The 25,762-nt window shown below is 46.9% G+C and overlaps 1 protein-coding gene across 7 annotated transcripts in view; it reads left to right on the forward strand.

Moving 5' to 3' along the window:
* Pdia5 (protein disulfide isomerase family A member 5) overlaps positions 1–25,762 on the forward strand; it is a 105,280-nt gene that overhangs the window by 23,386 nt on the left and 56,132 nt on the right. For 5 of the 7 annotated variants that reach the window (XR_003851066.1, XM_029568217.1, XM_029568215.1 and 2 more), the window contains exons 2-8: positions 386–512; positions 2,767–2,854; positions 10,922–11,005; positions 11,271–11,316; positions 15,462–15,554; positions 20,325–20,385; positions 25,140–25,207. Coding sequence is in view for 6 of the 7 variants with exons in the window: in XM_029568217.1 (XP_029424077.1) it covers positions 386–512; positions 2,767–2,854; positions 10,922–11,005; positions 11,271–11,316; positions 15,462–15,554; positions 20,325–20,385; positions 25,140–25,207 (567 nt within the window). In the remaining variant the exon portion in view is untranslated. Of the gene's footprint in view, positions 1–385; positions 513–2,766; positions 2,855–9,567; positions 9,726–10,921; positions 11,006–11,270; positions 11,317–15,461; positions 15,555–20,324; positions 20,386–25,139; positions 25,208–25,762 lie in introns of those variants that run through there. The other 2 variants (XM_029568218.1, XM_029568219.1) reach the window with 2 other exon arrangements.

Genomic DNA, 25,762 nt, shown 5'->3' on the forward strand with positions numbered 1-25,762 from the left:
CCATCCTTGATGTGAGAAAGGATGTTTTCTTGGGGTTCTCTGTGTTGGTGTTTCTAGCTGGGATGGACTTTTCAGATTGTCTTACATGGCCTTGTGTAGTATGTAGAATACAGACATTAATCTCTCAGGGAGTCCTTGATTGATGGATGGCAGTGTATTATGCATGCACATAGTCCAGTCAGCCTCACCAAAGAATGGGATGAGTGAGGTAGGGACTGGAGTAGGCCGAGAGGTGTCCCTGGAGGCGAAGAGGTAGGTGTGGTACTTTGGGATAGGTTGCTTAGCTTCATCTTCTAGAAGGAAAGTGTGTTCTGGGTGGCACATCTTTAGGCACCAAGGGTGGGACAGAAGCTGGACTCACAGTCTTTGGCTATTTGGTCTCCAGGTGGTCCTGCCAACCTGGCTGTCCTCCACAAAGGTCTCTTCACTCATTGAGAGAATCTCTGACCCTAAGGACTTGAAGAAACTTCTCAGGACCCGAAATAATGTGCTGGTGCTTTATTCCAAATCTGGTGAGTGTTCCCCATCAGGGTAAGGTGGCATGGGGAGGGAGTGGAAGACCTTAGGATTGAAATCACACAGAGGGTCCAAGGGACATTAGTATCATCAGCTTTCTTTGGAGGCTACACATCATATTCAGCTACTTTTGCAACCCAAGGGCCATTTCAGTTTTTTTTGTTTTTGTTTTTGTTTTGTTTTGTTTTTTTAAATAAGCATTCCTTGGGAAGAGTACTCTGGAGCCCCTACCTTGATCAGGAGAGAGGAGTGTGTGAGGACTGGATTGACATCTTGGGTCCCTGCCTGCCACAGGCCCATGGGAGCTACAGATTAACTGCCAGGCTGCCCTGTTGCCAGCTGGATTGGCCCCAGGCTTGTGGACATTCACCTGGGCCAGTGGCCCTGGCCCTGCCTGACCTTCATCTGTCCTGCTATGGGATCAGATACAAGGCTGACATTAGAGAGGACTCTTAAGTTCAGTCCTGGAAGCCTCTCTGGGCAGGAACAGCCACCTGCCTCTCTTTTAACCTTGAGGCTGCTAAGGGCATAGTGAACGGAATGGTTTGCTTGGCTTTGGCAATGACTTTGAGGAAGGGAAAGTGACTGACTGTTAATGTGATCCCAGCAGAGTTAAGCGTTTTTGCTGCTCCCGAGGATGCCAAGTTTTCTTTGCCCTGGAGAAGCAGCAACCGGTAGCTAGTCCTGAGCACAGCTCCCCTTGGCAGCTCATCCTCCATACTCACTGGCACTCTGGGCTGATGGATGATTTGGACATGTCCCTCCCAAAGCCTGTGCCCTCTGAACACGCATGGCATGTAGCCATTCTTGCCCCTTGCTGCTTTTCCTTCCAAGGATCTGGACACACTTTCCCTGAGTTTTTTGTGGAGCCCAGTATGGGAGCCTAGTGTTTCTACACTGTCCAGAATGGGGAAACCGAGGCAAAGAGAAGCTTTGTTTTTCTTGAGGTTTGGAGTTTGAGGTGGCTCCCTGAAAACTCCTGGGACCAGGCTTGCTGATAGTGCAGAAACTTGCTGCTCTGTGATAGAGGTTTTTTATGAGACCATCTCATTTGTGCCTTTACCACAAGAGAGGCAGTGTGGACTGTCAGATATATCCTATTTATAAATGAGGACATCAAAAGGAAGAGAACATGACACTTGAAGCTAACCAGCTCCTGGTGTCAGAGCTAGTCCTGTATGTCACCTCTGCCTCTCAAGTTCTCTGATGGATAGGAAGAAACGAGTTAATTTCCCAATGATAGGGCTTTGGAACCCACAAGGGTCTGAGACAGGAAATCTTATGGAGTTGGAGAGTAGGAAGTTGGGGTCAATGGAGTCTGCCATGGAGGCAGAGCCCAGCTGTGCTCGGTGTCTTCACCCTTCACCTGGCCTCATCTCTGTTCAGTCCATTGGGAATGAGCCTCCCAACCCTTGCTGCCGCTTACCAGGCTCCTTCCAGGGTCAGGGCCTGGGCCATTACTTCACCTCCTGCATCTTTCCCAAGCCTGTAGCTCCAGATTATAGTCTCCATTTTTTATTTATTTATTTATTTTTTTTGAGTTCATAGGAACTGAATTTCCTTTTCTTCTTCCTATCCTTCCAAGCAGCTCCTCTCTCCCTGGGTTGGGGTGCTTTATATTGCTCCCCTTTATCCATATCCATCCTCAACGGTGTGCATAGTGGAACACTGGCTTCCCCGCTTCAGTGGCTCTCTGTCTCCTGCTGCTCTGCCTGGGGTTTCCTGGGAGCACCTCCTCTGAGTGACTCTGAGCATGTTTCTTGAACGAAGCTTTTTTTCATATCTGTGAAAGGCTTAGCATGTTTTGTATTCACACACAGCTCCCATTTCTACTCCAGAAGAGGAGATCCTAGGAGGCACATAATACAGATATCATTTCTGCTTGGCTTTGGGATGTTTCATAGGGTTTGGGGCTGGAGAAGGCAGCAGATTGCTCTCTGCCAGCATCTGCCTGGTGGGCCCTTTGAGTGAGCTCACTGGATCACATGGAGGAGTTTGCCAGGTGCAGGTATCAAACACTGGCCACAACTACCCTGTGGCGGACCATTAAAGACTGGCAGAGTTGAAATCTTGGCCACGGAGGATTATCCCCCAAGACCCTGCTGTCCAACAGTAGTACCCAGAGGCTCTACCCAGACCCCCAGCAATTTGACACCCAGACCAAAGAGAGACTTCACTTGTGTTCACTCTACCCTGCCCATGGCCAGGGCTCTTGGACACACAGGTTTAAATCTTTTTATTCTTTTTCAGAGATGGCAGCTGAAAATCACCTCAAGTTGTTGTCCACTGTGGCCCAGACAGTGAAAGGACAAGGCACCATCTGCTGGGTAGACTGTGGGTATGTGCTAGGGACCCAGGGCACAGTGGTCAGGGCAGTGCTTGGGAGCTTTTGCGGTTGGAAGAGAAGAGAGGGTGTGTGATTCAGAGGTTACTTCTGACATGGAGAGGGAAGATCTGGCCTCTGCCCCCTCCTTTTTTCTCATTTTCTTAGTTTTCTTTTATGTCCTCATATATGGCTTTCTTTTATCTTCTCAGATGGAGGTGAGGCAGAGAGAGTCTTCCCTGTTTAAAGAGCAAGATCTTAGGCACTGGAGTGTCGGCACAGCTGTTAAGAGCTGATAAGAACACTGGCTGCTCTTACAGAGGACCTGGGTTTGGTTCCCAGCACCCTCATGGCTTCTAACAACTGTCTGGAACTACAGTTCCAGGGGAATCTAACATCCTCTTCTGGCCTCCACAGGCATTACACAACATGGGTTTACTAACATGCAGGCAAAATAGTCATACACATAAAATAGAAATCAATAAATAATTTTTTTCAAGAACGAAAAAGAGGAGGGCCTTGATTCCAGAGACACAAGGTGATTTTCAGGGTCACCAAGTTGACTTATGGTAGGTTTGCAGCAATAGCCATGAGCCATGAGCTTTGCCTTCAACCCAGGCTATTCTCACTCCTGCAGCACAAAGGTAGTACAGTCACCTGGCCACCAGACTAGTTGCCTTGGCCCCAAGACTGGGTCAGGCCTATGCAGATCTTTGGAGCCCTTAATGTTAAAAGCCATTCTACTATGCTGCAGATTAAATGGGTTTTTGTGGGCCTACTCCAGAGTAACTCTTTCTTATTCCATCTGAATGACATGATACAAGTGAAGTGTTGGTACGTACTGATTTCTAAGTTGCTGACCTCAGGCTTGTTCTGCTGCAGATGTGAGAAAAGCACAGGCGATTCACATGTTGGTAGTGTGCACACATGTGTGTTCTAATGTATGCATCTGGCCTCATGCCTCCACATTCATGCCAATACTGGCTGAGCAGAGCAGACTGCACTGGTGGCTGGTGAGATCTTAGCTATTGGTTAACTGTAGCTCATGGCTGAATTAAGAGCACTCTGATCTTCCAGTGGTCTGTCTCCCTAGTTTTATCAGCAGTGTTCTATGTAATTGGCAAAGTGACAAAACCTATTTATTACAGGAGACAAACCACTTTGGAATTTCCATATCTGAAGATGACAACAGTTGTGTCAAGCTAACAGAGCCTGATTGTAGGGCGTTCTTAAGAAGTTTATAGGTGACAAAAATGGGCAGAGGAACATTGATGTAGTGCCTGTTTCCTCCAAGTCCATCCTAGCACCTACTATGTGCTTCGATGATGCACAAATGAATAACAGTGGCCTCTAGGAGCTGACGTGTGAGGGGGAAGCAGGCATACAAGCCAGGGCTTGTGCTGTCAGGTGGGGAGTGCTATGAACAGGTTCTGTATCTGAGGAGAAGTAAGTGACCGCTGCCTGGAAAGGTCAAGAAAAGCTTTGCAGAGGAAGTGAAGTTCAAATGGGAGTAGGGGGCAAAAACCTTGCCATCATGTACCTCTAGTGCCCTAGCTTTCCCTGCCAGAGCTTCCTGTATTGTGGCTCCCGAGTGCTGCCTATGGGGGCAAGTGTCCTGCTTTCAGACAGGCTATGGAACCTCCAGGTGCCTGAGCTCCTGGGGCTAGGGGTCAGTGCACAAAGACAGATGAGATTAGAGCTTAGGACTAAATTGTAGTCTCAGTGTCTGGAGTCAATATAAATGCCAGTGGAGGAATCCTGTGAATTTGATATGCTAGAATTAAACTCTAGGTGGAAGCACATTAGGGTTTAGAAGAGGCAGCCAGGACTAGTCCATGTAGTTGCCTCTCAGTATCAGATTTATCCCTATAAGAGGAAGTTCAAGCCAAATGTTATATAGCTTTAAAGTAGTTTAGTTAAGTAAATGGATTATGTTGAAAGCAGGATATCTGGGTCTGAGTTTGAAGAAAGGCAAAGTACAGCTGATTCTTCCCATATCAGTCCAATGGACAGTACTTGGACTTGGATCCCTGTAAGCCACCCTGAATGGTAGGTCTCAGGGACTACTGTTAGACAAGGATCCCAAGGGTGGGAGCTGCCTTTTGCCCTTCTGTCTACTCATTCCTGTTCCTCATCTTTGGAATGTGCCCTGTGCACTCACTGTGTGTGTGAACTCCATGAGACTGTGATGTTAGATGTCTGTGAGTGTGGGAATGAGACCTTCCCATTACTGGCAGAAGTGTTGCAGGATGGCTTTCTGTGGCTGTCTGCTGAGGAGAGAGGAGGCGTCCCAGAGCCAGCACTGCTGTCTTCTATAAAGCAGCAGATGGTCAGCCAGCTGCCCCTCAGTGGGCCCTGCTGAGGTTCTCATCTCAGCCTCTCCGACTAGGCTTCCTGCCCAAGCATCAAGCCATGACAGCCAGAGTGGGGATTCTGGGGCTCAGTTGAGGTAACCAGGCAGATTGGCAAAGACCACTCCACTTTTCCCCTTTAAAGGGCAGATAAAGGGAACTGTGAATCTTGGGTAAGAGAAAATGCTGCTGTGGTATTGGGGCACCTTTTGTAGGTGTGTGGTGTGATGGGCACAGTCTGGCACTTAGCAAAAGGCCTGGTTGAAGGACCAGCCCCTCCCCTTCCTACCTCTGTGACTTTAAGCAAGTCATTTAACCTAAGTCTGTTCCCTCATCGACTAAATGGGAAAAGGCTAGATTTCTTTCTAGAAACCTGGACAAAGAAAGTTCTAGAATAGAAACCACAGTTAAATGTGAGGCTCTATTCTGTTACTGTCATTTTTCATCTAGACAGAATTGTTCAGAAAGAGCTGGACAGGGAAAAATGATATATTGTTCATTCAGCAACTTTTTGCTGGGTGAGAACTCCTTGGTTCTGGGGAAGGTCCTGCTAAAAATGGTATTAGGTGCGGGGATCAGCCCCTGTCCACAGCTTGTTTTGCTCTACCCTTTAGGAAGTTATGAGGTGAGCTGGGCATGGTAGCACACACCTGTAATCCAAGCACTCAGGAAGCTGAGTCAGGAGGATTGTGAATTTGAGGCCAGCCATGGAGCATAGTGGCATTTGTAAGACCATGGGGCAGGGAGCCTGGCTTTGAGTCTGTACTGAGAGCAGAGTCTGGGGGACCTTTGGCAAATCACCACCTCTTTCTGGGCTACAGTGTAATCTGTGAAATGTCTAGCAGAGCATTCCAAATTGTTTTCAACCCTAAATTACCTGGTTCAGAAAATACCAGAAATTGCCAGCTTGGTGTACTCAGGTATGCGGTGGACATGTGCCTAGTGGTGGGGTCTGCCTTGTGGAGTCTCCTCCCATGTGGGTCTCCTCTCCTCCCAGGGATCCTGAGGTGCTGTCTTCCTGCCTGTTTCTTTTTCTTCCCTTGCCATTTCTTCTCAGAGAGGAAGTAGGTCTCTGCCACGCCCATTCTCTTGACCTCTTTTCTTCATTTTTCTCCTAGGGATGTTTCTTTAACTCGCTTTTGGTTTTCTGGCTCTTTACTTTGCCTTTTCTACATGTACACCCACAGATATGACTGTGCCTTGTCCCTGGTTGCTGGTCCCTGGCCACTGTGTGGGCATGTGGATTCTTTCTAGGGATTTGTTGATTCTTTTTCTCTCTACCTTCACAGCCCCCACCTCCACTTGGTAGGATGGTGGTGGCTGAGCAGTGGGTTATATGTGAGGAAGTTGGTAGTTTGCTGTGCTTTGTAGCCTGGTGCTAGGGTGGGGCCTTGTGTTGTGCTGCCACCTGGGAAGTTGAGCTGGAGCCAGCTGCAGATACCAGGCCAGGCTTACTAATTCCTGAGGCTGCTCACTAGGGGCAAGACTCTCCCCTCAGGTACTGGCAGCGTGCTTTCCCTGGGATGGAAATTCACTGTCTAACCACATTTTCTTTCTTCCCTGCTCCCCTTTTCCCATCTGCTTGATTTCCCTGGAGCAGTGATGGCTCCCCAGATGCAAGATTAGAGGCCTGCCAGGGCAGGTGTAATATATTTTGAAATCTTCTAAAATTTATTTTAATTTTGCATTTGCCCCATTTATGTGAGTAAGGGCAAATGTTACTTACTATGGGAGAAAACAGACTCACAGAAGTGTGATGTTTATCTTATAGCCTCAGATATCTTCTGGCATATGGTTTGCACTTGGGGTGACATGTCCCCACTGAGGACAGAGCCTTAGAATTATTGACCTGGATAGGTGGGTGGTGAGGGTCCCCTATATGATCTAGGAGAAGAAGCCACACTTTGCCCTCATTCAGGCTCTTACTAACTGCAGTATGTAACTCGTGCTTCATTACCTACCTTCTAAAGCTAGGTATCAAGGAGAACAGCAAATCTGGGATCATCCTTCTTGTTGAAGCCCTTCATCAGAGAGTGCTGCATGGCACCAAGGTCTGTCCAAGTTTAAGGCTCAACTCTTCTAAGACTTCTCCAACTGCCCCTGCATTATGCCTGCCAACCATAACTTATCCTTGCTTGGCACCAAGCAGTCACTCTAATTTCTTATCCCCCATTTTCTTCATGTCTGTGGCACAAAGGCTTTTCCTACCTGTCATCTCCTTCCCATCCCCAAGGAACTGCAGGTCCATCTGCTTAGAATCCCACCATGCAGGCCCAGCAGATGGTAGGAAGAGATTTACTTTTCTTTGAGTGATAGAGAAACATCTGGGACAAAGGCATAGATTCTTGGCCAAGTCAAGTAGAGACCTTGTGCTCTGCTTTTCAGTGTAGCTTTCTTCCTCAAGGAGCAGGGCAGGGAGAGACTGAATGTGGTTTGCCATGGACCTAAGAACCTGGCTGTGGAAAGCTGATTGAGGATCCAGCTGGGTGTAGGAAAGAGATAACATGGGTTCTGCTTTTTTTGCATCCTGGCTTCTGGCCCTGAGTTCATCTGTCAGGATATAAAGCAGCTTGCCTGATTCTTTAGTGTTACTTGACCCTGTAGAGGGTCAACTACAGTCAGCCTATGTGGACAACTCCTGTGTTTTACAGCTCAGGAAACCAATGGCTTCAGCAAAGGTCACAGCTGACTGGTGGCAGAGCCAGATCTGAAAGCTGTTAATGCTAGCTGGCTGTTGAACCACTCTCTAGGGCAGGTTCTTATAGCTAGGCCCCAACTTTGGAAAGATTCGATGTCTCCTCTCCTTAGCCTCTGGCATCTTGTTTTCTTTCTTCTTGCTCTCGCTCTACCTGTCATCCCTGGGTCTGACTCCCCAGAGTTTAAGCCACCAGTCTCCTGGGTGATTATTACTACACACGTAAATCTAATCAACACAGTATCTCACACCTGCAGCAACCACTGCAAACTAGTGGCCGTTCCACAGCAACATCACATGAAACCCCATATATATACATGTCTGTCAGGATGTGGAAAATAGGATGTAGAAGAGGGTGTGCACAGGCCTCAGTGGTCCTTCCCTCATTCTCTGTGAGAAGGTGGAGAGCTAAATGAAGTAGAGAGAGATGGTGTATGGCTGATCAGTGGCCTTGACCCCTCCCTGCAGACTGGTGGCTGGTTCCTGCTGGTCAGGAGAGAGCCTGACTCTCTGGGACTTCGGGCAAAGCAACAGTTTCTCTGCTCACTGCCTTTGTCTCTTTTTTCTCGAGAGCCCCAGTCACGAGCTACAGGATAGAGGGAGGCAGTAGATCAATTAATTGTTCTTAATCTATCAAACCAGATCCTTTTAAGTCCTGAGTGTGGGTAATTTTCTCCCCTTCTTGAACTCTTATGACTTTTATTGTCTGCACTCCACAATTAGCGAATGCTCACGTGCACACTTAAGACACTCTAAGAGACAGGATTGTGGGGGGAGCAAAGCTGAGGGAGCCCCATCAGGAATTTTCACCCAGCAGGATTCCTGGACCCAGGAAGCCAGAAGCACAGGGCCTCATCCCAGCAGCTCCAAGAGAGCATCTTTCATTCATCTATCATTTCATTCATTTGCCCATCCAGTCATGTTACTGTGTGAGTGCCTCCTGCGTGCCAACCACCATGGAACAGCTGTGAATGGAAGCAGGCCTCTGCCTCCAGGGAGCAAACATTTCTGAAGTGGGAAACACAGGGACAAGTGGTCAGATGTTGCTAGTGCTGTGGAGAGAGATCATGGGGGAAGGGAGGTTGGGAGTGCTGTGACAGGAAGCCACCCTGCCCCACTCCTCACACAGAAAGCCAGGGGAGAAGACAAAACCTTTGGACAATGTCATATAATCTGAGGGAGAGGGTTATATGGGCTACAGTTAAGAGTCCCAGGATAGAAATGGGTAATCATTTCTCTGCAAGCTGGGCTGAGCCTCAAGGCCACGCCAGGAAATAGACTAGGTGCTTCTCTGCCCTGAGTTGCACCACCCACATAACTTCGTTTAGAGCTTTGATTCCCAAGCATGTCTTAGGCCCCCAGGAACCTGGAAAACCTGATGTTACAGCTCAGAGATGTTTCTGTGGTCTAGGTCCTGGTAGAATAAGCAGGGCTTGGAGCTAGACCAGAAGCCTGTCTTTCCTTCCTTTACTTTGCAAAGGTTTCAGGCCCTGCTGGGGCTGGAGCTTGGGGAGGTCTGTCATGTGGCAGCTGAAGTTTGGTTCCTGCACAAGCCACTGTTGCTGTACTGGGGGTGGGTGGGGGGTGTGACCAGAGAAACAGTTGAACAGGACAAAACAAAACCCGAGAAGGAAAATGTCAGGGAAGATAGAAAACATCCTGATTGTGGCCCTCTCTCCCAGGGATTCAGGCCAGGGAAGGGTACCTCGTTTGCTGCTGTTGGCACACAAGCCTACTCCTGTTGGTGTGACTTCAACATAGATGCCCTGAAGGCCAGGATAAACCCAAACCAAAATAGCTGTTGCTGGAAGAGGCAAGAGTGGTATAACAAGTCTTTAAGGCAAGAGGGTTTAAGCTGAACACTGTGGGTTGCTGCTGATCTGTTCTGTCATCTCCAGCTCATCTCTTTGTCTCCAGCTTCGCTCTCTTCTCTCCCTACTCCTTATCTTCAAATCCTTCACCATCTTTGTCCTTGTAATTTTGTTGCCCTTCCTTTGTGCATGCCTCACTTATTTCTTGTTCAGTCCTATGGCTGGAAGAGGTAGGGGGTTACAGCTGGGACTACAGGGAGAGGGAAGCCAGAGGCCTTACGAGGCAAGGCAAGGTGACTGCCCCCCCCATATCTTTTCATCAAGACATGTTTTCTTGACTTGAAAATTGTACTTGTTTTTTTTTTTGGTTTTTTTTTTTTTTTTTTTTTTTGAGACAGGGTCTCCCTGTAGCACCAGCTGGCCTGGAACTCACTATGTAGACCAGGCTGGCCTCGAGCTCACAAAGATCGGCCTGCTTCTGCCTCCCAAGTGCTGGGATTAAAGGCTCATATCTCAAAGGCCTGCACTACCACACCCAGCCCCCTCCTGGCTTTTAACAAATTTCAACACTTCTTCAACATAGTAGGACGTTTTCTTTTCCTAGTCAGATGGTGCATGTTCAGAGCCTTAAAAACAAAATCTTGCTTAGGCCTTGCCTCCACAGATTCTGCAGCAATGGTTTGAGAGGGCCAGATTATATGTCACTTCCTCAAGTGACAGCCTAGACTGGGGGGATTGGCATTCATATTCTCTCTCTTTCTCTCGCTCTCTTGCTCTCATTCTTTCTCTCTCCCCTCTCCTCTCCCTCTCTCTTTCCTTCTCTCCAGACTAGCCCTGAATTTGTGGGCTCAGGAATTCTCTTGCCCCAGCTCCTGAATAACCGGGACTACCATGGCTGGCTTTGGGTTTATATTTCTTACTGTAATGAGTTCTGCTGGCCCTCAGCTTCTCACTACTTCCTCTGTCTAGAACTATCCCTGAGGCCCCTTACCAGCAGTGGCACATCCTCTGCTGTCTGCTTGTCCCCTCTCCTGACAAGCCCAATCTATATATCTTGCTGGTTATTTTCCCAGTTCTCTGCTCTGAGAGACTGTGGTACAGTCTTCATCTGCTCCTGAGAATTCCAGGTCACTTGGCTTGTTGCTTAGGCCTCCAGCAATTTTGCTGTCAACACCTATATGAGAATTCCAGGTAACAAATGGGTCCCGACATTTCTGTTTTTCAGTGACGCAGAGAGTAGAAAATTGTGCAAGAAGATGAAAGTTGACCTCAGCCCAAAGGACAAAAAGGTTGAATTATTCCATTACCAGTAAGTACACGTGGACATTTCCAATTTCCAAGTAAGTGCTGAAAGCTTTTATTGGTTATTTTCAGTGAACAGCAATTTTTAGTAAGATTTATTTTACTTCAGAATGTTTTTTTTCCCTGTATTTTCAATTACTTATTTTTTTTTTTTAAAAAAAATCTAAACTGTGTTTCATAACTGACGCTATCTTAAGAACCTTCAGGGAACCAAAGGTAGATATCCTCACAACCATTCTTAAGGGTAACACCTTTTCCTCCTCATTTGACAGGGATGGTGCATTTCACATGGAATATAACCGAGCTATGACGTTTAAGGTAACTTTGCCTCCCTCGTTCTCAGCAGGGTGGAGTCTGAAAGGGGCGCCCGAAGCTTAGCAGACTTCCCCAAGAGGAGGAAGGGCAGGTTGAACATGGGCTCTTCCTTCCCAACTACCTGAGGGCCCTTATCACTAGAATCAGTATCAGCAGAATATCTGGCAAAGTTTATAGTTATTGACACAAAGGACAGCCTAGCCTTGTAGATTAAGTTGGTGAACATCCTAGTGTTGTCCAGCAAGGCAGGTCACATTATGCCCCTCCCCTCTGCAGATCTGGGTCTCCTTTGCTGTAGCTTCAAAACCATCCCCCATCTCTGTGATGCTGTTCACAGTGGCCACCCATAGGCCGGGGGGGACACACTGTGCCCAGGCCAGCATGAGGCATAGGACTTGGGCAGGTTGACACCTTACAGCTGTTGTGGCTTGTTCCAGATGGAGAAATGTAGATGCCACTGGGGTGTCCTGTCACAGTCCAATCTATAAGTAGATGAATAAAGTAAGGCCCTGAAGCCTACAGGTACTGCCTGGCTATCACAGAGGAGCTGCCCAGCCTGCCAACCTTTTATTGCACTTAGCATCAACGTCTGCCTCAAACCAGTTTCTACCTCTGGTCTAGGCATCATCACTGGCCTTGGCTGGGGCCATGTATTTCATCTGGGCTAAACTCAGATTCTTTGACTCTTGTTCTGAGCTTAGGGTTGGTCCTTGAGCTCCTGTGCCTTTGCCTGTCTTCTCTTGTTTGTTTGCCTTTGCCATGCTGGGGAATGAACCCAGGGCTTCGTGCTTTCCAGGAAGGCACTCTGCCACTGAACTGTATCTTCAGCCTTGCCTCTTTTTCCCTCTGCTTTTCCTCCTTCCATTTGTTCCTGTCTGTCCACCTGTCTGTACATTTGTTGGTGCCCCACTCTCTGTCTGCCCTTCTCTTGGGTCATTTCTTATCTACCTGAACTGCCTCTTTATTTAAGTTGTTACAGCTTAACCCTGTACTGGGGTCTCTGCCTGATTCCTTACCGTCTCAACATCCACTTAGACATTTGGAAATTCTTCTAACCAGAGTTGCTTGACTGTCTGTATTCTGTGGTGTGATAACAGCTAATGTCCTTGGAGAGAGAACACATGCTCCCAAGAAGGAAGATTTAATTGGGAAATGGGATAGATGAATTGCTCAGGCATTGATAAAAAGAAAGGTCGCTTTGTGTTTGAACTGCAGAGGAATCTGTCCTGGAATCATGGAGCAGGAGGGGCAGCTGCCCAGAACTCTATATCAGGGAAGTAGCCAGAAGCCTGGGGGACCAGCTTGCCACTTAGTATCTGGTAGAGAGGGCAAAATGGTCTTTGTGTCCTGTGTATGGGGCTAGCATATTACTTTCTGTACCAACAAGCTGGAGAAGTAGGCTGAGCATTGTACAGGGTCAAAGGCTTTGGTTTCAGAGCAGGCAGCCATAGTCCTAAGATCTTTAGACTCATAAGGCCAAGACAGACCAGGGTAGAGTCCCTGGACTTCTCTAGGGCTAAGGAAAGGTGGCATCGGATTTTTCTTGACTGCCTGGTGGTGCATCTGCCTTTTCCACCCAAGCAGCTGAGACCCAAGCTGCCTCTGTGGCTGCTTTGCTTTCTTTCAGGGCATTCCTGGGACCCTGTATGCACAAAGGTGGAGCATCCCTGGCAGGGTAGGGATATAGCCTGCAGGACCATGCTCTGGTTTTACTGCTGCTGGCCTGCATGGTTGGACAGGGGCCTGCCGCAGGAACCGTACTATGACCTTTAAAGTCAGAGACCCAGTAATGAGGCTTATTGCATCTCTGTTTGTGTTTAGCAGGAACCTAGAGAGAACTTCACAGGTCAGCAGCCTTCTGCTTTCTGACTGGCATCCTCCAAAGTTCTTGTTATCTAAGTGATGAGGATCTGGGGACCTAGATTCAGGGGACCCCCTATTTCTCCCAAGCTTGTAGCTCTAAACCATTCCATAGCTGTGCAGATGCCATGAAGACCAAATGCAGCTGTTGGGGGCATTTCTCTGGGATTCTGAATACCCAGATAAGGTGACTGAGGGTGGGCTCCCAGGTGCTTCTCCCCATAGATGTTTCTCCCCAGGCTCTCATTAGTCTGGAAAGAACCCGTGGGTGGTATTACTGAGCACCAGTTAAATGAAAATAATTCCCACTTGAACAGCAGGTTTCCAGACCATTCTAATTGTTTCCTTTTCCCATCCATACTGTCTTTGCTCTTTAGTGCTGGGTAAGGTTAGGAGTGAGAAGGCCGTGTAAACTCTGAAGCTCAGTTCATGCTGATTGTTGGGGCAGGACTCCCATTCTCCCCAAAGCAGCAGCTCCTAACCTGTCATGGGTTCCTGATCCCACTGACAGTCTGCTGAATAGGGATTTTCCCCCAAAATAGCCTGTGTTCACACAGCAAGGTGGTCTGCGCTTTCCAAACTCCTGGAGTCCATGGACCCTAGGTTGAGAATCCTCATATCTGGTATTTTTGGAACAGCAGGCAGGTGGGCAACCACTAGCATCTCTTTCCTATACCATGTGAGCAGATCTCTCTACAGTGGTGAGTATGGGCTTTGGGAAGGCTCTGTCCATTCCATTTGGGCTTGTTGTCCTGGTGAAGTGTTAGCAAGGGGCCAAAAAAGGATAGCTCTGACTGTTGCAGTGGCAAATTGGCTGTTCTTCCTTTGCCAAGAGGACTTCACAGTTCCATCTGGACAGATAGGAAGCACTGCAGGAAGGAGACCTTCTAAAGGCCTGCCTGTCTCCCATAGTAGTTCCTTCCACATGGGAAGTTCCAGAGATGATAAACCTCAAAAGATCCTCTGTAATCAGCACATAGGCCAAGTGCATAGCCCCATTAAAGAAAGGGTGTTTGCTCCTCTCCCCTTCAACCTTTCTTCTTCTCTTCCTCACCACCACCACACACAGAGATAAGGGAGAGAGAGAGAGAGAGAGAGAGAGAGAGAGAGAGAGAGAGAGTGCTCACATTCCCTGGGTGACACCAATGTGGCTACACTTGCCCACAAGGAAAGTGGGCATTGTAGACTTTAAGTGTGTGTGTTTGAGCACCTAGGAAGACTGGGAGAATGGGCCAGAGTTTATTTCTTCACACAAAAAATTTAATACCCACACCCCCCCCACACAAGAAGAGAGGAGAGAGAGAGAGAGAGAGAGAGAGAGAGAGAGAGAGAGAGAGAGAGAGAGAGAGAGAGAGAGATTTTGAGAGAGTTCAGCATCTGGGATCATGGAGAGCTCTGTATGTTCACATGGGCCAACACTCCCCCCTCAGGGTGGGTAGGATGGTAGTGGGCTGGCTTCTGGCACCCTTTCCTGGCTTTCACAAACTTTGAGCATCATTTCTAAGAGACAGAGGGGAAAGAGAATGCCAGAATGTCATGTCTGTGTGTACCAGTAAAGTGCCACAGGTGGGGTAGGATGGAGAATATCCCTCTCTCCTGCCCTCTGGGTGTTTTCTCCCAAAGGGGTAGAGATTGGAGCCAGTGGTTCACCCAACTAAGTCCAGCCAAGCCCTCTATCTTTATTGCCCTGATATAGAAGGATTCAGGGAAAGAAGTTCCTCAGCAGAAGTACCCTGCCCTGGTGCTTCTCAGCCTGGGCCCCACTGACCCACACACAGCAGAGCGTAGCTGGATCTAGGCCACTTGGTAACCAGTGTAGAACATGAAATCTCCAGTAGCTAATAAGTGGTATGAATGACAATAGAGTAGCTGTAAGGATGTGGAAGTAGGCACTTTGCAGAGGCCTTTATTCAGCTGGCCAGAAAGGCTTCCTGGAGGAAGATTTAGTTGACCCAACAGAGTGTCTGGTTGAAGAAGCCAGCTCATTGCCTCAAGTGGCCTCCTCTGTCCCTGAAAGTTCAGAGTAGATATGCATGTCTGTGTCAGCTAACCAGTGGGGCCATGTAATTGAAAACCCGACAGGGAGTGGTGGAGGCACATTTTAGGGGGTACTTAATGGTGATGTCTGTGGACAGGAAATAGATCCCCTCCAAGCAGTTATCACGTGTGATACCATGACTCGCACTTGGTGTACCTAGGTGTTCAGACAGGAAAACCGAGCAGGATCCTGGTCCTCCAACCCCTGCTTTTCCTGGCTAAAATAATTTTTTCTCCTCTCCCCCCCCCAGTCCATAGTGGCCTTTCTGAAGGACCCTAAAGGCCCCCCACTGTGGGAAGAAGATCCTGGAGCCAAAGATGTTGTCCATATTGACAGTGAAAAGGTAATCTATTTCCCATCCATTCTGATGGATGCTAGAGCCTTCCCTGGTACCTGAGTCTCCTGAGGAGAGGAGCACAGGACCATGTGCACTTTCCTGCAGCTCAGAGAACAAAGCCAAGACCTTAATATTTGACGGTCCCTCCAACTCTATGATGTAACCGACAGATGACAGACTTCTCCATAGCCTTATTTAATATGTTTTAACATGTTTAGATTTTTCTTGTCAGAGTAGATATGAACAGTCCTCCTGTTACTGTGTGGGATTGACTTTGTGTGTTTTTGAGTCATTATATAAGTTTGAACAAATCCTTTGCCCTCCCAAGCTTTGTTTTCAGAATTGAACAGGGATGAGAGTGGAAGGGCAAAGTCTGGTTTATGGTCTTTATTAGTTCTTTAAAAAAACAATTATTTCTTTTATTTATGTGCATGTGTGAGTCTGTGTGTATAGGAGCACATATGTACAAGTATATGCAGAGGCCAGAAAAGGGTGTTTCATGCCTTGGAACTGGAGTTACAGGTAGTCGTGAGCTATCTGATTGAGTGCTGGGAACTGAACTGGGATCCTCTGGAAGAGCAGCAAGCGCTCTTAACCACTGAGGCATGTCTCCATCCCCTTCATTAGTTCTTCAATTACTTAAGTAAAACTGATCAGCCTGGCCCTCCTTCCACAGCCTGCCCCATCTGACCTGAATGTGGTTCTGTATATCCTCAGACCTCATTGGCATCATGCCCTGTTTTGTAACTGTGCCTTCATAGAGGAGGGCGGGCAAGTGTTGTTTCTCAGGTTTCACATGGTCTGAGGCAAGCAGTGTTTTTTTTTTTTTTTTTTTTTTTTTTTTTTTTTTTTTTGGTACGATTATACTTATCTTGATTAAATGAAGCATAGCTTTTATCTCCCTCTACCTCCTCTTCCCTTTCATTTAAAATTATTGACTACTCTTAGTGCTTATTAACCCAAATGGAAATGATGGCTCTTTTCCCTTCTGGAGTTGGGATCATTGTGGGCAGCCCAAGAGTCAATTAAAAGACTGGGTGGTTACATTCTCTGGTGTAGAAAGTGCCAGTATTGTTACCTAAAAGGTAAAGATTTTTAGAAAAGAAAATGGTGTTGGGAGCAGGGAGGGAGAGGCACAGATGTCAGGAGAAGTTGGCATGGGTACTGTGGAAAAAAACAACTGATGGTTCCTCCTATGATAGTAAATTTTAGCTTCTTTAGAAAGCAACTGCCTAGTACCTTACCCCAGTGTCACATCCTGAACTTACTGCTATTGTTCTTCTGTAATTGTAAGAATATTAAGCAGAAATGGTTTTTTTTTTACCTCTATCCGTAGTCCTTTTTATTCTTTGTGCTATTTTCTCTCATGCAAAAACAAAATATAGCTGCTTTTCTGCTGCTAGCATCTGCACATAGAATAGCTAAAGGTTTTATGTGCAAGTTGAATTAATGATTTATTTAACAGGCTCAGAATTCCATACTGTTAAGTATCTTTACATGCAACTCTTGATACTAACAATATGAGCCCAAATTTCTATAAGATAGGTGTAAGAAAACGGTTTTCTCTCAGATCTTTTACTGGGTTTTTTAATCTTCAGAGAGCCCCAGAAAATAAAATTTAAAAGTGTTTGCATCCTTTAGCCCCACTTAGTACCAAATATCAGTGTAAAAGTTGTCAGAATCAAAATGGAGCCATGTTTTAAGCCCTAGCCAACGCCCTCCAAATTTTTTTTTTTTAATACAATAAAGCTGTGAGACTGGGGGGTGGAAGGTGTCTCATGCACATGCCTGATAAAAAGAACTAGTAACAAAGCCTGCCAGAGCCACACCTTCACCATGGCCACTACAGCCTCATACAGGGATGCTTTTGCAAAGATGTTTGTCCAAACTGTGACTGACTGCACCTTGTTACTGATCCTGAATACTCCATTTACATAATCTTCACTTTACCTTGGAAAGCTTCCCTCTGATTATGCCCATGGTTCCCTGGTTTGCAGACTCAGCATTTGCTTACTCCTAAACAAATACCACGATCCCCGCCCCCACCCCCAGTGTTAAGGATCATGCCCAGGACCTTGTGTATGCTAGGAAAACTCTCTTCCACTGAGCTACATCTCCAGCCTAAATACCATGATTTCTTTAGGTACTCCTCTTTGGTTTTTATTTGCTTAACATTTGGTTATAATTCGGTTTTAAAGTGAATGCCCAAACCCTGTATATATGTAAATAAGAATAAACTTTTCAGAATTTTGTTACAAAATGTTTTAGATTCCCATAAAAACTAAAATTGTTTTTATCTGAGAAATTTTAAGCAATACCTATTCACTGTTGAATATTTAGAAAATATAGCTTATATATAAAAGAAAAGCGCAAATCACCCTGTGTCTGTACTGAGAGATGACCCACTGCTGGTATTTTATAGCCTTCCAGGCTTTTAACATAATGCATATATAAATATTTTCACTCACAAAAACAGCATTACATTTTATATGCTGTCCTGTAACCCCCTCCCAATGTAGCATGTACATTTTATTGTGACGTTAAGTATTCCTCTCCACTGTTTTCGTGTTGCAGTAGTATTCCATTGTGTGGGATCTGCCATCCTTTATTTACCTAACACCTTGTTGCTGTCAGAATGCTTCATTTCCAAATTTTCTCTTATTTTCCTTATTATCCAAAAAAGAAAGCCTCTAATTTTCTTCTGAGATGGCTGGTTAGAGAAACTCATTGTAATTAAAGCACACTCTGTAGCCATGCTTCCCAGCAGGCCTCAGTGGGTGCAATTTCTTCATCCTTTATTGGCTCTTGTTGGAAAGCAGTCTGTACCCTGCTTATACTTAAGTCATTATGAACATTATTGCAACCCTTTGTCTTTTTATACTTAGCATGTTTATTTTATTTTTTTTTTTTTTTTTTGAGGGCAGGGGGAAGGGTTTATTTAGCTTTCATCTCCTGGGTCACAGTTCATCAGGGAGCCCAGGGTAGGAACTCAGGGCAGGAACCTGGAGGCAAGAGCTGGAGCACAGGCCATGGAGGAACGCTGCTTACTGGCTTGCTTCACTTGAAGCCTGGAGGAAGTGTTTTCTCTGTGTTGACCCTCTTCTTTGTAGACTGGACACTAGTTCTAGTCCATCTGATGGGGTCTCCATGGCCTCCTTGATCAAGAGGACAGGTAGTGCCCCACAGTTATAGGCCATTTTGGGAGATGCTCATGGTCCCCTGGAGCTTAGTCGACCTAGTAAAAACTGTCCTTTTTGTCCCTCTGACCAGATTAGTATAGGCCTCAAAGTATGGCTGTTAAACATCCAAGAAGGTTAGCTCCACCAGTCTGGTACTTTTAATTACCATGTGCTATGTAGATAAAACTTGGGCAAAGACCAAACATTCTCAGATAAACCTTGCCTAGACATGGATTATATTCCTTGAGCTAGTTGTATGTATAATTTGTCAGTAGGTTCGATTAATATGGTTCCCTCTGGTTTTTAAAAACTAGCTAGGCATTATTTGTCTCTCGCATTGTCTAACCCTTCCACTGTTGTTTCCCCATTTAAAGTGCCCCCATCTTTCCCATTTCTCCCTTAATAATACCCTTCTCCTGTTGTCCCACCTCTCTTGAGCTCCTTCTTTCCCTTTATCCCCAAGGTTCCTCGTATAACCCCCTCCCCTTAAAATAACCCCATTTTTATCCATCTCTCCCTTATTAATGCCTATTTCCTACTGTTTGTCTCTTTCAGATTCTTTCTTTTCCTTTACCTTCCTGGTCCCTTTTCATTATCCTGGTTCCTGTAGTTATGTCTGGATACACACTCACTTACCAGGATTTGGTTCTAGGAGCCACATATGAGGGAGAACATACATCACTTTTTTTTTTTTCCTGAATCTGTGTTACTTCACTTAGCATAACGGTTTCTAGTTCCACCCATTTACCTGCAGATTTCATGATTGCATCTTTCTTTACTGCTGAGTAAATTTTATAAATGAACCACATTTTCATTTTATAAATGAACCATTTATAAATGAACCATATTTTCATTATCCACTCGTCAGTTCAGGGACACTTAGGTTGCTTCCATCTCTTAGCTATTGTGAAAAGAGCAGCAATAAACATGGATGTACAAGTGTCTCTGCAATAGGATGAGTTCTTTGGGTATATGCCATATATGTAGCATGTTTGTTTGACAGATGATCTTACATCACCAACTAATATGCCAGGTGCTGAAGTGTTTTACAGATGATCCTTTTGTGATGTCTTAGAGGTGAGGTAGGCTTTATCCTCATGTCCTTCAGGGCACCTGGAGATGCTATGGTGGTAGGGCTGAAGCCATGGAAGAAATTAGCAGGTGTGTGTTCATTTCCATGTAGCCAAGCAGAACAGACATGAAATAGACACTTTTACTGAGACAGTCATGCCCAAAATCACATGGAAGTGTGACTTTCCAGTTGTCTCATGGATAAAATGCTCCTTGATGTCTTCAGATTTTTTAGGTAGAGCTGAAAATAAAAGCTAGTAGCTAGTCCTGACCACTGCATCTCCCAGGGACTGTGGGAGAACCGTTTGTCCCTTCAGGCCCTCAGTTTCCTCCTCTGTTGATATAGACAAAGGTAGCCTGACTGTTCTTCCAGCTCCTGGCGGGCTATGACTAAGTCTTCTGTGAATTCTGAAGCATTCACCCCTGGGCTTCCTGTCACTGGATTGTGGGGTAAGGGGAGCAAACAGCTTACATCCTGTCTTGTTGTGTGTATAACTTGCTGGTCTTATTTCTCTTTGTCCCTCAGGACTTTAGACGCCTCCTGAAGAAAGAAGAGAAGCCTCTCCTTATGATGTTTTATGCTCCCTGTAAGTGAATGCTTTGGGGCTAGAAGCCGTTCAGGTTCTGCTGGTGATGGGCATCTAGGGCTGCCAGGTGCCAACTGGGAACCAGCCTTGGTCTCTCCATCACTCTGTCCACACTTCTTTACCTTCTTCTTGGCCTTTCTGTCTAGGTCTCCTCCTCCTGATGTCCTCTTCCACTCTCTCCCCACTAGAATTGGCAGCCTTCTGCCCTCTTGACCCTGGACACCACAGGGTATCCTTGTCTAGTCAACCCTGCCCTCTCATGCCTCTATTCTGTGGATCTGCAGAGTGTATAGCGGTGCATGCTTTACAGCTTCTGCTGCCACTCTTCACCATCTAGAACCTGTCTTCCCTCTGAGGTACCAGGACCCTCAACACTGCTGGTGCCATCTGGGAGGACCAGGGGACCAGGTTCAGAGGAAGCGAAGCCCTGGGATTTGGGCTCTATAGCTGTATGAGACCAGAGGCTGTGGAAAATGGACTGTTGAGGAGGCAGCTGGAAGGGCTCAGTTCCAATTCCAGCTGTGCTTCTAGAGAGCTCCCTGACCTTGGGCAAGTGCCCCTCCTCTCTGGGGCTCAGTTTCCATGCCTGTCAGAGAACGGCTTGGGTCAGAGCAGTGACTTTCACATTTTAAAACTACATTTCACAGAATTGAAAATGTTTTACATTGCCAACCAGTACTATAAGCATATATAAATTATATGTCAGTAGACTGATATTGTTTCATAAAACCATAATTACCTTTACAACTTGCTATGTATTTTACCAGATGAGCACTACACTCTGTTTTATTGAAAAACTATTTTCGCCGAGCATGGCGCACGCCTTTAATCCCAGCACTTGGGAGGCAGAGGCAGGAGGATCTTTGTGAGTTCGAGGCCAGCCTGGTCTACATAGTGAGTTCTAGGACAGCTGGGGCTACAAGGAGACCCTGTCTCAAAAAAGACAAAAAAAAAAACATTTTCTATGCCTACTGCATCATAAGCCTCTAATAGGATCAGCAAACTGTGGTACATGGGTGGCCACTATTTTTATAATAAAGTTTTTTATTGGGACACAGCCATGTTTGTACATTGACACATTGTCTATGGGCGCTAGACAGCAGATTAAGAAGTAGTGCCAGAGAAACTGTTCCACACAGGCATTGTTGTCATACCTTCGGTCTTCTAGGTCCCAACTCATGCTGTGATTAGAATCTGGGGAGGCTCTGAGCTGTGACTCTAGGACTGCACATGGTCTTCAGGAAGCCAGAGGTGTTATTATCAATCTGAAGGCTAGAAAAAGAGGGGGTTGTCACTTGTAGGAGATAGCTGTGCCCAGGAGTATGAGTGGTGCAGATGGATGGCACAGGCTATGGCACCATGCTTTGTCCACTCTTAAATCTACCTCACTTCCCCCTTTCTGAGAGGCCCTTCCCCTGTTCTCTGTGGTAATGGTGAACATCCCTGTCAGATGCCCCTCTGGGGTTCTGGTTGCTCTGCCTGATTGAGCCTGTAGCTTATTCACTGCAACTACAGTATGCCCAGCTGCAACCTCCTCTCAGAACTCTTTGGCCCAGAAGTATGCCTGCCTGATGAGATGAGCCCTGGTACCCCATGTCCTGCTCTGCCCGGCCTAGCCTGATCTGCAGTTTCACCCTGACTCGTCCACTTGATTAATGTTCATTAGTTGGTTGTTTTTCTCTTTGCTTCAGGAATTACCCTTCCTCTTTGGCCTCTGGAGGAGGGGGCCTCCTTTGCTTTACCTCAGCACACTGACGAAATGAAACTGTAAAACCGGTTGTGTATCAGTAGGCAGTGCATGTCATGAGGAAGGACCGTGGCACAGCTACACGAGGGTCCTTGTAATGGCGTCAGTCCTCTAAAAAGAACATTCACTAGCACTTCCACCCTGATGTTTGTGCTGCTGCCCCACCCACTCTCCCAGGCTTCCTCGCAGTCAACCTGTGCTGCTTATCACAACAGAGATTATCTTTAGTGATTGAAAGCTGTGGCTGGAGGAGTTGGGTACCTAGGAGGTGTCACAGCATATTAGTGGTGGGAAAAGATGGTAAAAAGTGACTTGCTAAGTTCAGCTTCCATGGCTTAGCAGATTGGATGGTCTCCAAGGTACCAGGGACCCAGATCCTTTTTGTTATATGTGTGTGGTTTTCTTTAGTGAAATAAACTCAGGCTTTTATTATAATAGCCCAGCCACCACGGCCTCACTCCTGGGATATGCAGCAATTCCCTAACCCGGCAATCTGTTAGGACTCAGATCTTCTGATGGCGTGTGGATGAATGAACCCAGAGACAGTGGGAGCCTTTAGTTGTGACAAGGCATCTGGGTCCCCAGGCCCTGCTGCTTTCTCAGTAAATGTTTGTTCGCTGAATTAATGAGAAAATAAAAAGGCTGTCTGCTTTGGCTTTTGGGCTTTGAGAGTGGTAATTAGTCTTACCTCTTCCTCTACCTCACAGTTGAATCCCCTGAAAGAGCAGCTCAGATAGGAAGCACAGCACTAGATCTATTTTTGGTAGGTTAAATTAGAAACCGGCTTGGCCTGTGGCTTCTGTTCTTCCTCTATCACCTCTTCCCCCTACCCCCAGGACTTTCTTTACCTAGAACTCATGGCCTCTATCTCTGGGACAGACAGCTTATCACCTGTTTGGGGAGAGCAGAGGGAACCTGCTACAGGTTACAGATGGGCAGAGCCAGAAGAAAGGCCACATCTGTGGAGACAGGTGGTCATTTGAGCTCCTGATGGCTGACTGAGCTGCTGGGCAGACACACTTGAGGGCTGAGTGAAGAGACAGTGATGTGGAAGAGGTGGCATATGCATATCTTGTTTTCCTCCTGGGAGTAGTATAGCATCCTTCTTTGGAAGAGCCTTTCCCAACATATACTGGGCAAGCTGACTCTCAGACCCTGTGTTGAATTGAAATGCCTCCTGGACACTGAGTGTCCCCTGCTGAGGACCAGTCTCTGCCTACCTTCCTGGTAGCTCTGCACAGTACCAGAGGCAGCCACTATCTTCATATCACAGACAGGGACACTGAGATTCATACAGCCTAAGTCACTTGCTTAGAACCTCACAGCCCATAAGGGTCAGGGGCAAATACAGATGGGGGGCTCATTCCCTATTGCAGAGCTTCGATGCTGTGTAGCCTCTCATTTTCCCTGCCACGGGCATCAACCTGTGCATTTCTACTGGAGCACTGTCCTGTTTCCTTTCTCCTCTGGGAGTCCCCACAGTGGGGACAGTGTCGTCTTCCCACCTTGTTGCCACTAGTGGTATCCATGCCATGGCAGCCAGTCAGCAAGAGAGCCACTTGTTTTCCCTGGACAGATTCTGCACCATAGATCAAGCTCAGGAATCATATGCTGTGACAGGTATGTGTGTCCGTATACCTGTCCATTAGTCAAGAAGGTTTGAGAGAAGGCTTTGGTGTTCTGAGTCAGAATTTCTTGCATTTGTTTTTTCCTAGTAGACTTGGTGCCAGAAAGGTTTTGATGGCCCCAGGAAGGATATACAGACAAACATGCAGACAGACAGATACATGTGCCGAGTTCTCCATGCCTATTTCTGCCCACAGAGGGCAAGAAGACCCTGTCTCCTGGATTACTTGCGCACAGCCTGCTGGGGTGCTGACTCAGCATAGATTAGAGCTTGTCAGCCTGTTACTTTGTGGGCCCCAGCCCTGCTCTTGGAGAGGAGAACCAGCCTGATACATAGTTTAAGGCAGCCCAGCTTTCTGTGGCCTGCAGAAGCAACCTGTCAAAGCCCATTTTGTAGCAGAGCAGCTGTGAGTGATAGTCTGGCACATCAGAGTTCCTGATGACTGAGGGAACTGGATCTTGTGTCCAGTGGGGTCATTACACAGAAACATGGCCTGCTCTGCTTGGGTTTAAATCAAGGTTTGGGTTTATATCAAGTTTGCTATTAAGTAGGAGTGGATGTTTGGGGGCTGCTTCACCTGGTCCCAAGTCCCCAAGGCTGGTGGGGGCCATCGCTACCCCAAGAGAAGATTTTTACCACATGGATCACAGAATGTGAGAGGGCGGAGCTACAAACTTCAGTGACCACAGAGGTGGGAGGACTGGAGTAGATTGCCTCCTTCCCTGTTTGTGAGAGGGAGAAACAGCTCAGAGGTAATCTGGCCAAGGCCATCACCAGACAGAGTGAAGATCAGTGCCCTTGTCTCAATCCTGGCCTAGAGCATTTCCCACCTGTAAGAGCCAGCACCTTTCACACTCAGCCTGCCTGTAGTTATTGCTTAATTATGCTCCTTAATGGAAGAGAAAAGAGGCATGAAAATCCCAAAAGTCATTGTACTTGTGGACATGAATTTTCCTTTCTAATGGCATTTGACTACCGTTCATTTGCCATCCCTGACTGGGTAGGGAGGGTGTAGCCGAGGATGCAGGAGGCTGCTCCCCTGACCATCTGCCCTGGCTTCCTGCACTGCTGTTGAGCTGATCAGTCACAATGGAAGATTCTGGGCTTTGCCCTTCTCTGTTTGTGGGATGTTTGCTTATCCCATCTGACATCCATGGAGGGATTATAGGCTCCACCTTGTTTTGAACCTATGAGCTCTTTGGAGACCTGGCCTTTGTTTCCTATTCCTTTTTGGTCCCCAGGGCCTAGAACAGCCCTGGGCTTCTTGGGGATGTGGTGGGGGGTTTATGTATAGATGTTTGTGGGTGGCAGCTGGCCTAGGGAGAATGCAGTGTCTGCTATCACTGTAACTGGGTTTGGTTTTCCTCCTGCCTTTGACAGGGTGCAGCATGTGCAAGAGGATCATGCCACATTTCCAGAAGGCTGCCACCCAGCTGCGAGGTCATGTTGTAAGTGAGGCATCTGGGGCCAGCAGGGCTGGGTAGCTCTCAACTTGGGGGCACGATGGAGTAGGAGGGAAGGTTCTAAACCAGTGAGACTGCCAGTCCCTGCTGCCTAGATGGTTTCTGAGCCCTGTTCATTCTCTGTGAAGATCAAGAACTAAGTCCACAGTGTGAACGGGTGAGAACATTTGATATGCACTTTGGGTATGGGACCCCAAAGTGAGTGAGGAAGTTGTTGGGGAGCCCAGTGGCAAAGGGTTGATGACATCACTGGTGTTTTAGATACACAGAACAGGCTCATAAGATGCCATGTCTGTCCCAGCTCTCTATGTTCCTAGCTGGCAAGAAGAGAGCAGGAAAGCAAAGTAGAAAGAAAGAAATCCAGATGGGGCGCTACAGAACCAATAGTATAGGTGATCCCCAAAATGGAGAGAGAAGTGTGGGGAGGCAGAAAAGAGGCTGGTAAGTCCTAGGGATGCTTACCTTTAGGGGACATTAAGGAAGAGGAGCCATTAAGGAACCAGATCTTTAGATAAGCGAGAGCAAACAGGATGGCACAGA

Source organism: Nannospalax galili, unplaced genomic scaffold (genome assembly GCF_000622305.1).
Source record: "Nannospalax galili isolate Female #2095 unplaced genomic scaffold, S.galili_v1.0 scaffold18, whole genome shotgun sequence".
Classification (NCBI taxonomy): Eukaryota; Metazoa; Chordata; class Mammalia; order Rodentia; family Spalacidae; genus Nannospalax; species Nannospalax galili.